General features: G+C 50.1%; 1 protein-coding gene across 1 annotated transcript; it reads right to left on the reverse strand.

The window, feature by feature from the left end:
• Positions 1–1,360: 1,360 nt before the first annotated feature.
• Positions 1,361–2,302, reverse strand: LOC311428008 (olfactory receptor 14J1-like; the record flags this gene model as incomplete). The annotated part of the gene is made up of 1 exon (XM_084539576.1): positions 1,361–2,302. One exon carries the CDS (start codon positions 2,300–2,302, stop codon positions 1,361–1,363), a length of 942 nt encoding a protein of 313 aa, XP_084395702.1.
• Between the last annotated feature and the right edge of the window lie 8,806 nt (positions 2,303–11,108).

An 11,108-nucleotide genomic window follows, 5' to 3' on the forward strand; every position in this document is an offset into this window, starting at 1 on the left:
CCCTGCAGGGCCCCAAGATGGTGGTGCTTCTGTGAGAGGCAGCGGCTGTGGTGCCCTGGGATCCCTGGGGGTCTCCCCCCCTGCCCATGCTGCTCAGGGTGGGCAGCACACCTACGTCCATGGGGATCTCTGTTTCTGGGCCCATTTCCATCTGTCCTGATGGCTCAGCAGCACAGGGCAGTGCTGGGCAGGGCCATGGGGTGTCTCTGAGGGCACAAAGGGCAGGCGAGTGCTGCACCAGACCTGGTCCATGAGGCCTCAAGAAGGTTATCCTCAATTACTCTACACTCTTAGAGGTCTCTGCCACTGGCTCTTCACCACCTCTGATGGCATTGCAGAGACCTCCTTTAGCCCATGGACTCCTCAGATTCCCCTTTTCCTTCTTTGCATGGTCACACATTTTATGAGGTTCTAATCACTACCCACTGAGCACGTTGTCCCTGCAGATCCCCTGACATCTCCTGGAAGCTCCAGATTCCTCTCCAGGCTGGAATCTGCTGCCTGCCCCGCTGCAGGGGGTGCAGTCCCATGCAGATAAGTTTAAGATCAGTTGTTATCTCCTTAGGCAAGTTCTGTCATAATGGAAGCTCTTGGTTCTGCCCTTGGTTCTTCAGGGACCACCCTGGGACTTTCAGCCTGTGTCCTTCACTCCATGAAGAACCCCCAGAATACAGAAGAGCAGGGAACAGCCCCTTGGTTTCCAGGCTCCTGGGTTTACCTTCAGCAGCCCCTTTTGTTACTGTGGTGCTAGCAGGGAAGCAGCTATGACCCAGGGCTGCACAGTGCCTGCTGCTGTCTGCAGGGATGGGGATGCCACTGCAGAGAAAACAGGGCTGTCATTGAGGCATATGAGAGCTCAAGACCAACACAGATACAAGAGCACAAGAGAACAAGGTGGAAGCCAAAAGAGAGCAGGAAGGAAAAGGCCACATCCTGCTGCTGGCCATGGCCATGTCTCCAGGAAAGCAGCAGCCCCGAACCGAAGGCAGCAGAGAGGCAGAGCCCAGCGGGCAGTGAGGGGCAGCCCCGAGGGCCACCGGGGCTGCTCCTGCATGTGGCAGCTGGGCTTGTGGTCCTGAGCCCATCTTGTGTGCTGGGGCTTCTTCCCCAGCTCCAGAAAAGATGGGAAGAGATGGCAGCTGAGACCAGTGAAGTTCTAATGGCTTTATTATTGGGTTTATCTACACAGGGAGCCATCTTCAGTAGGAAATAATTGATTCTAGGGGGGGGTTAAAAATAATATTATTTAATTCAAAAGCGAAATACTTAGAGAAAATAATAATACAGACATTTAATAACAGAAGACATGATATTATTTTATTTCTGAGAAAAACTAGGATTTCTAATATTATGTATAGTATTATAGATGAATCTGCTGAAGATGTGTGTATTCAAGTAGAGTCCTGATGGAATCCCTTAGTTCCCAGTTCCTCATACTGTAGATGAGTGGGTTTGCTGCTGGAGGTACTACTGAGTACAGAAGTGACACCACCAAATCCAGGGATGGCGATGAGATGGAGGGAGGCTTCAGGTAGGCAAACATGGCAGTGCTGACCATCAGGGAGACGACAGCTAGGTGCGGGAGGCATGTGGAAAAGGCTTTGTGCTGGCCCTGCACAGAGGGCATCCTCAGCACTGCCCTGAATACCAGCACATAAGATACCACTATGAAGACAAAACAACCAAAGGCCAAAAAAATACTAAACACAAGTGCCCCAACTTCCCTGAGGTAGGCATCTGAGCAGGAGAGCTTGAGGATGTGGGGGATTTCACAGAAGAACTGGTCCACAGCATTGCCGTGGCAGAGGGGCAGGGAAAATGTGTTGGCCGTGTGCAGGACAGCATTGAGAAAGCCACTGCCCCAGGCAGCTGCTGCCATCTGGGCACAAGCTCTGCTGCCCACGAGGCTCCCGTAGTGCAGGGGCTTGCAGATGGCAACGTAGCGGTCGTACGACATGACAGTTAGAATTGAATACTCTGAACCAAAGAAGAAGACAAAAAAGAGAACTTGAGCAGCACAGCCTTGATAGGAGATGACCTTGGTGTCCCAGAGGGCATTGGCCATGGCTTTGGGCAGAGTGGTGGAGATGAATCCCAGGTCGAGGAGGGCGAGGTTGAGGAGGAAGAAGTACATGGGGGTGTGGAGGCGGTGGTCACAGGCTACGGCGCTGAGGATGAGGCCGTTGCCCAGGAGGGCAGCCAGGTAGATGCCCAGGAAGAGCGCGAAGTGCAGGAGCTGCAGCTCACGCGTGTCTGCGAATGCCAGCAGGAGGAACTCACTCACAGAGCTGATGTTGGGCATTCTCTGACTTTGTACTTGCTTGTCTGTTGAAGGTGAGAAGGCAGAAAAAGGTTAGAACAGACTTTTATGAAGAAAATTGGAAATAAAGCAAAAGGCTGGCTAACTCATATTCAGACAAGTGTCAGATCAATGAGCTTTGAAGTATTGCTGCAAAAAAACTGAGCTGAATGCAAAGCAGAGCTGCAACTATTTCCCTCACTTTATTTTATTCTAGTTGCCCTATCCTAGTTGAGGTATTGGATTTTGAAACTCCCTGACATTACTTGCACACTCACAGTGAAATCCTGTGTTTGCCAGGAGGCAAAAGGGCTGTGCCTAGGTGAAGACTGAGCAGAGCAGCTCTGCCCAGTGGTCCTGTTCTCAGTTGCTCTGTGTCACCTCTCTGAGCTGCAGGACCATCCCACTCAGATGTTTCCTGAGAAGAAACAAAAGAAAACTGAGAGCAGAAAAGCCTGAGTCCAAGTGCATCTGGACAGAATCCTCACCTTGTCTCACGGGGTCTTAGCAGGATCTCAGCTCTTCCCTCCTAACCAGGGCTGCAGAAGCCTCACTCCAGCTTCCCAGAGACAGCCATCCAGCAGCACATCCAGGCATGGCCTTAACACGGAGGTGTCTCCTCCTTCGTGTACCTGGATGCTGCAAGGGCACAAGGATGCCACGAGAGAGCTGCATCCTGCTGGAGAGCAGCCTGCAGACCAGGAGGACACCCCTCAGACTAAGCTGGATATTCACAAGCTGGGGTATCCCAATATTCAAACTGCATCCCCTGCAGTGTCTGGAGGAGGCTTGGCCACCACACTCCTGGCTGACCAGGGGTAGCTATGTTATGACACTCCAAGGGGCTTCTGCCAGACTTCCTCACCTCACACTGCAACCCAGCAGGACTCTCAAAGCCTACTGCATTGCCCACTGCCCTCTCAGAAACAACACCCAGCAGGAGACCCTTCCAGGACCTGCCGCTGCATGGCCTGCAGCCAGGCACTTACCTTGTCAAGGGCTGTGCGGGTTTCTACTGCAGGCAGCTCTCAGCATCTTCCCACTCCCAGCTGCCTCCAAGCCCTCTCTCCTTTTCTTCTCTCTGTGTCTGTGCCTCTGTGTCTCTTTCCTGCTGCGCTGTGCAGAGGAGCTGCTCCTGGGCACAGCTGTCTCTCTGCACCACGGCCCTCTTGCCACGAGCTCTCTCTGTCCCACGAGCCCGGCCCAGCTCAGCAGCACAGCACCAGCCCAAGGCACTGCAATCACCCCTCTGGGGGCTTTGCTGATGAGCCCACGAACCTCAGGCACTCAGAGACAATTGAAGACATCTCTCCAGAAGTCCAAGTCAGAGACAAGTTTCCTGCAGTGTCCCCCTGAGGGCCAGCACTGACACAGCCTCCCTTGGAGCTCGTTAGAGCAGAACCCTGGAGGCAGTGAGGACAAGGAGACAAAGGCAATGTGAAGGTGACACTGATGTGTAGGAAACCTGGATGTGTGTCACCAAGCACAAGGGCCAGGCCTTGACTCCCAACTCAAGGAAGGGAGATTCCTTGACAGGTTGCTCAGGGCTCTTTGTGGGGCAGTAGGAGATGGGGATGTGCATGTCCAAGTGCAGGAGAATGGTACGACCCCTGCCTGGTTCATGGGTGGAGGCGAGGAGGCAATGAGGCCCTGGTGCTTTAACGATCAGCTGTCTCCTCGTAGGCCTCAGTGGCAGACAACAGCCATAGCCATGGACACAAAGACCTGGGTCCTGCTGGGATTTTCAGCCTTGGTAGAGCCCTTGATCCTCTCCAAACCAGGCTGTCCTAGGGACTCCTAGACCTGTATGTCTTTTCTTGATGGCTGCAGACCCTCTTCTGTGTAGTGCCACACGGGATCTCTGCAGAGTCTGATATCTCAGATCTTGGTGGCCATGCTCCTCGTAAGGCAGCTTTGTAGGAAGCTGGCCTAGCTGCTGCTGAGCAGGCACCACTGCTCATATGGCATCCCTCGTGGTTCCGAGGCCCTCCTCCTCCTGGGCACTGCTCACTCACCACTGACAGCTCCATCAAGGTGGAAACCACTCCTGAAGTAGGCATCCCAACCCAGCAGGCTCCTTGCGGCCTCTCAGCCAACCAGACACAAGTCACCTCAGCAGCAGCTTCCAAGCCAGGGGCCTGCTGCTGGCCTTGCAGCTTCTTGTGGAGACACAGCCAAGCCTTGTGCCTGCTGCTGCCCACTCATGGACTCAAGCAGAAGGGACAGGACAACCCATCTGGGGGCCTTCTTTCTGCCTGGGTCCTCCTGGCTCTGGAGGCAGAGGGGATCCCCCAGTCAGCATGCCAAGCAGGTGCCTTCTGCTGGCCTAGCAGGGCCACTGCCAGATGTCAGCCCAAAAGTGCAGATCCCAGGGAGAAGTCAAGGCTGACCTGCCACCTCCAGACACAAGTGACCTCCCAGTCCCTTTCTGTGAGACGTTCCTGCTGCTGCCCTATCAAGTGCAGAGACAGAAGTGACTTCACAGTCCCTGCCACAGTCACATTGCTCCTGCTGGGGCAGGAGATCCTGAGGTAGAGCTGACCTCTCTCTCACTCTCTAGGTACCTGTTTTTCTCTTTTTGAGTTAAAGACTAAGCAAAGTTTTAGTGCGAGTGTGTGTTTTTCTGCTTGTGGTTTCGTGTATGTGGTTAAGGTATGGATAAGCTCTACGGTTTAGGGTTTTTTTAGGTCTGCCAAGGAGCCTATGGTTAAATAGAACATTTTCATATTAGTGTTAAGGGAAGGCATTAGGGTGAGCAAGAGAAAATAAAATGATTCCTTTCAGCGTATTGTAGTAGTATTTACATTTAGGCATTAAAAGTACTGGCTCATGTAAGGTAAGGGCCATATTTGACTGTTTTATGTCAGTGTTACCAGAGCATCCACAATACATAAACTCTCTTACCTCCAGGAAATCATAATTTTTTCTGGCCAAACTCTTCTTCCCACCCTGAAATATTACATCTCTCTTGTCCTGGCTGCTCTTGACCTCCACATATCTTCTTGGGATCAGCTTTCTGATGACATTCATGGTTGCAGAATATCTGTCTCACCTCTGTTGGCTCCTCTGTTCTTGAGACAGTATTGGCATGGTAGTTAGAAGAGAAAAGGACACAAAGATCCTTAGGAACATCCTGCACAATGTGCCCATCAGTTCTGAACCTCCACAAAACTGCGATTCCTACCTACAAGTTTTGTTTCCAGAATGGCTTCTATGGAATCAGGGTTATTTTTTATTTTATTTTTTTTCTCATGCATGGTTCTGTTTTGGATATGCAGAGATGGAATAAGGAAAGTTAAGGCACAGATGGAACTGATCTTCTCAAGGGATGCAAGGAAAAATAGGAACGTATTCTACAGATACACTGCTCAGAAAAGAATGGCCAAGGAGAGTGTACGCCCTCTGATGGATGAGAAGGGTGAACTGGTAATGACAGACATGGAGAAGGCTGAGGGACTCAACAATGTCTTTTCCTCAATCCTCCCTGGCAGTCAGGCTTCCCAAGTCTTTCATTTCCCTGAACCTGTAGATGGAGGCTGGGGGTGCAAAGTCCAACCTGGTGGGAGTGAAGAGCAGGTCCAAGACCACCTGATGACACTAAACAGGTACATGTCTATGGGGCCTGATGACATGCATCCCAGGGTCCTGAGGGAGCTGGCTGATGTAGTTGCCAAGCCTTTCTCCATCATACTTGGTGGCTGATCATTCTACAGAAGAGAAGGCTCCAGGGTGACCTCTTTGTGGACTTTTGGTACTTAAATGGGGCTTCTAAAAAAGATGAAGAGTGACTGTTCACTTAATCGTATGACAGGACAAGGGGGAATGATTTTAAAGTAAAAGACTGGAGATTTAGACTAGAGGTTAGGAGGAAACTCTTCACTCAGAGGGAGGTGAGGCACTGGAACAGGTTGCTGAGAGACCTTAGGGATGCCCCATCCCTGGAGCTGATCAAGAGCATGTGAGATGATGCCCTGGACAACCTGATCTCATGGGTGGCATCCCTGTTTATGGCATCCCTTTCCATGGACGAGGTGGTTCAAACTAGATGACCTTTAAGGTCCCTCACAATAGGCGCCATTCTCTGATTCTATGGTCTCACGAGCTCTACCTCAAGCATGACTCCCATGCCATCAGCCTTCCTGTGGTCTCTCACCTGACCAGAACAGAAGGTGCCTCGCCATCATCTTCAATGCCATGTGCATGCTTCTGGCCTTTACAGTCCCTAACTGTGCCACATTCCTCCTGCTGGTCCATCAGCTCCAGAGACAGAAGTGACAGCCTCCTTCACAGCCATGTGCCTCCTGCAGGCCCAGCACATCTGGAGGCACACCTGACCTCATCCCAGCATTCCCAGCCAGCTCCTCCTTGTGACCTCTGATCTGATCACATACCTGTCACGTCACATGCTTCTTCCAATGCCATGGGACTGCTGCAGGACCTCACAGTCCCTGCCCTGCCCAAGGGGACAAGCACCTGAAGTTTGGGGTAGGAGTGGGGTTGAAGCTGAGATGTGCTGTGTGCATGGTGGAGGGCTTTGAGGGTTAGATGATCAGGTTAATGTTTAGGAAGTAGAGGTCACCCTCCAGGGTTAAGGGAATGGCAAGGACATCGAGGGATGGATTGGTGTTCTTCTCAAGGTGCCTTCTCAAGGTCTGGGATAATGACAAGTTTTGAGGCTTTTAACTTAGATTTGATTTGAAGGCTAGATTTAAGAATGGCTTTTTAATCCTTAGTTAGGCTTAATCAGCTTTCTGTTTACCCTTCTTGTAGAAGATGCCTTTTATCTCTGCCTTTTCCAAATCCTGAGCAACGTCTCTCCTATATCTGGCTTTTCCATGGTCTTTGACAGAGGTATTATAACAACCTCTGCAGCTCCACCAGCACCTCTCTCATCCTTACCACACCACCTCTAGGCAACCTGAGGAGTGACTGGGAGGATGATGTTTGCTTGGCAAAGGGTTTCATTAAAATCTCTGATGAGGGCTGTCATGGGCTTCATACAGACTGTGATGGAAGTATCATAGAAAAGAGTGACACTTGTGTGGACAGAAGAGCAGATGGATAAGGCCTTGGGCCTGCCAACACAGGACACACACACCTGAAAACTGCATGAGAGGGAAGAGGAAGATTGGATCCAAAACGTAGATTATGAAAGGAAAGACCATGAGTATCACTGTGGCACTGCAGGACAGCTCCAGCAATGGGGCAAAACCACACAAGAGGTGTCTATGACACTGGGACCACAGAACTGTAGCTGGGAGGAGGATAAATAATTCCTGTACATAAGAGAAATTCCCCCGGTTCAGGTACAGCTGCCTTCTGGAGTCAGACCTTCCACTTCCCAAGCCTTGCAGAGAACAGGGGTGGCATACAGCCCAGGGCTGACCGTAGGACATGGCCCCCAGCAGGAAGCACTCCGGTCATGCAGAAGGTGCAGCTGAGAGTGCTGCCACCTCTGTGAGCAAATGGGGTGCTGTCCCCAGCCAGGAAGCTGGCCAGCATCTGGCGCAGGGTGCTGGAGCTGTGCAAGGAGGACAACTCTCCCCCAGGAAGAAGGCCACGGGCATCTGCAGGTGCTTGTTGGCAGGCACCAGCATAGTGATGAGGTTGTTCTACATTCCAGTAAACAAACTGGTCATGAGAAAGAGGAAGAAGAGATTTGTATGTGGGTAGAGGATCTGAACAGCTGGAAAAACTCAATGAATGGTGTCTTAATATCCCATTCCCTTCATGGAAACACTTTTAGACCAGTGTGATCCCCCTCCCCCTTGTTAACACATGAATGAGCAAGATGTTTCTTTCTCAGCTCCTAAAAGAAATAGATGAAGGGTGTTCAGAAAGGTGAAATGATCCCTGCTTGTCATGCCTGAGGTGTCCTGCCATGCAGTGAGAATGGGAGTAGGTGTTAAGGGAGAGAATCATTTTTTGTGGTGTCAAGTTAGGGTATGGGCAAACATTATGGTTTAAAGTTTGGTTTAGGTCAGGCTGGAAGTCCAGGGTTAAATAGAGCATTTTAATATTATTGTTACTACCCTCTTGAAGTTTAGAACCATTTCCCTTGTCCTATGATAGTCATAGAAATCAGAGAAACACAAAGTGGGGAAGGACCTACAGGATCATTTAATCCAAACTTCTTATCACTAACACTACACACTAAGTTACTAGATCATATTTCCTAGCACCTTGTCCTGGTGCTTCTTGAGCACTGCGAGGGTCGGTGACTCCTCCACCTCCCTGGGCAGACCATTTCAGTGCCTGACTATTCTTTGAGAGAAAAAGTTTTTCTGTGATATCTAATCTAAACATCCCCAGGCACGACTTGTGGCCATTTCCTCGAGTCCTATCATCAGTTATCTGAGAGAAGAGGCTGACCCCCACTTCATCACAACCTCTCTTCAGGAAGTTGTAGAGTGCAATGAGGTCTCCCCTGAGCCTCCTCTTCGCCAAAGGAAATAATCCTAGTTCTCTTAGCCTCTTCTCAAAAGACCTGTGCTCTAGCCCCCTCAACAGTTTGGTTTCCCTTCTCTGGACATGTTCCAGGACCTCGATGTTCTTCTTGTAATGAGTGACCCAAAACTGAACACAGTGCTCGAGGTGTGGCCTCACTAGAGCTGAGTACAGGAGGATCATCACCTCCCTGCTCCTGCTGGCTGATCTATTTCTAATACAGGCCGAAATACCCTTGGTCTTCTTGGCCACCTGGGCACACGGCTGGCTCATGTTCAGCCGAGCATCCGTCAACACTCCCAGGTCCTTTTCCTCTTCACAGTCTTCTAGCCACTCTGCCCCAAGCTTATAGTGTTGCATGGAGTTATTGTGGCCAAAGTGCAGGACCCTGTACTTGGCCTTGTTGAACCTCATCCCATTCACCTCAGCTCAGCAATCCAGCCTATCCAGGTCCCTCTGATGGGCCACCCTACCCTCATGCAGATCGTCACTACCTCCCAACTTGGTGTCATCTGCAGACTTACTGAGGGTACACTCAATCCCCTCATCTAGGTCATCAATAAAGACATTAAACAAGATAGGTCGCTGTACCGATCCCTGGGGGACACCACTTGTAACAGGATGCCAGCTGGACTAACCAAAAATCTTGGTTAAAATCTCTGAGGAGAGACATTATGGGCTTCACAAGGACAATGGTAGCAGTGTCACAGATAATCATAGAAACATGGGATCATAGAGTCATAGAATGGTTTGGGTTGGAAGGGACCTTAAAGATCCTCTTATTCCAACCATCCTTCTACTAGATCTGGTTGCTCAAAACTCATTTCAATCTGTTCTTGAACACTTCCAGGGATGGGACATTCCCAGCTTTTCCAGGAAACCTGTTCCAATGCCTCACCATCCTAAAAGGAAAGAATTTCTTCCATATATCTAATTTAAACCTGCCCTCTTCTAGTTTAAAGTCATTACTCCTTGTCCCTTCACTACACTCCCAGACAAAGACTGTCTCCCCAGCTTTCCTGTAGGTCCTCTCTAAGTACTGGAAGGTTGCTCTAAGGTTTCTCCGGTGCTGAGTAGTACCAGTTCTCTCAGCACGCCTTCATAGCAGAAGTGCTCCAGCCCCTTGATCGCCTTTGTGGCCCTCCTCTGGACCTCTTCAAATAATTCCATGTACTCGAACTGCCGCGTTAAACCACAGAAGTCTTTTTGGCACACGGTGTGGGGCACAAAGGGTTGAGATAAGGACAGATCTTACCACAGAGTGCTAAAGTTAAATTGTTATAAGCATTAGACCAGTTTAATAGTTGCTGATAACAAGGCCAACATTTTGGATTTCAGGTCTGTTGGGCTTTCATTCAGAAATGTGTTGTATAGCACATTACTTACTGCCTGTGTTCCCATTGTGCTGTTTATCATTTTTGGGGCTGGTTTAAAGATATTTTGCTATGTTGTGTAACACTACCTTATGAGTCTATAAAATTATTGGTCATGTGACAAATCTGTTCTTTGTACTGAGCATTGCCACCAAGTCCATTCCTCAGGAACCATTACTCAGAAACTTAAGAATTACACGTTTGACCTTTTTGCTTTAAGGAGCCAATCTAGGGGAGGAAAAGGGATGTACACTTCTCCACTTTTACACCTCCCCCTTCTCCTCCAGGCTAATTACACTAGCTCTACAAAGCTTAGAATATCCATGGGATGGTCCTACTGTGATGTCTCCTGAATGTGTTTCAACTGTTGTTTAAGGATAAACAACTCTTGAAGAATGCCCTCCAGAGACCTGCCCCAAGGCCGGAGAGTTAGGAGTGGCAGGGAGCATGGGAGGATCTGGGCAGGCACCTAGAGCAGTGGGCACCTCCAGTGCTTTGGAACTTCCCCCCTGAGCACATGCAGAATCCTTAAAAATTGCAGAAGTGCTTGAAAAGGAGGGGTTATCACCTTGGCAATTCCAAAGGGAATTCCAAAGGGAGCCTCAGTCAGTGCCACTCCAACCCCTGGGACAGGCCCTGCAGCTACTCCAACACCTCTGACATGTCCCACAGCCACTCCAGCCACTGTGACAGGCCCCAGACTAGACCAGACCCCCCCCAGGTCTGCTCTTGCTAGGCCAGAGCACCAACCTGTGCCAGGATCAATTGCCTCTACATGCAGGAGAAAACAGAGGGTGTGAAAATCAGGCTCCTGAGAATGGAACAGAACTACTGCCCGGAAAAGAAAGGAGGGAGAGGAATGTTGATCTATGAAACCTTGACATAGACTTCCCCACGAGAGGGTACTTCCAAGATCCAAAAGGGTACAGCTGGAGTTTCGGGATAGCTGCCTTCAAGAGAGAGGATGTTAAAGAGCTGTCTACCTTGCT

This window comes from Aythya ferina, assembly GCF_964211825.1.
Source record: "Aythya ferina genome assembly, contig: HAP1_SCAFFOLD_29, whole genome shotgun sequence".
NCBI classification, from domain to species: Eukaryota; Metazoa; Chordata; class Aves; order Anseriformes; family Anatidae; genus Aythya; species Aythya ferina.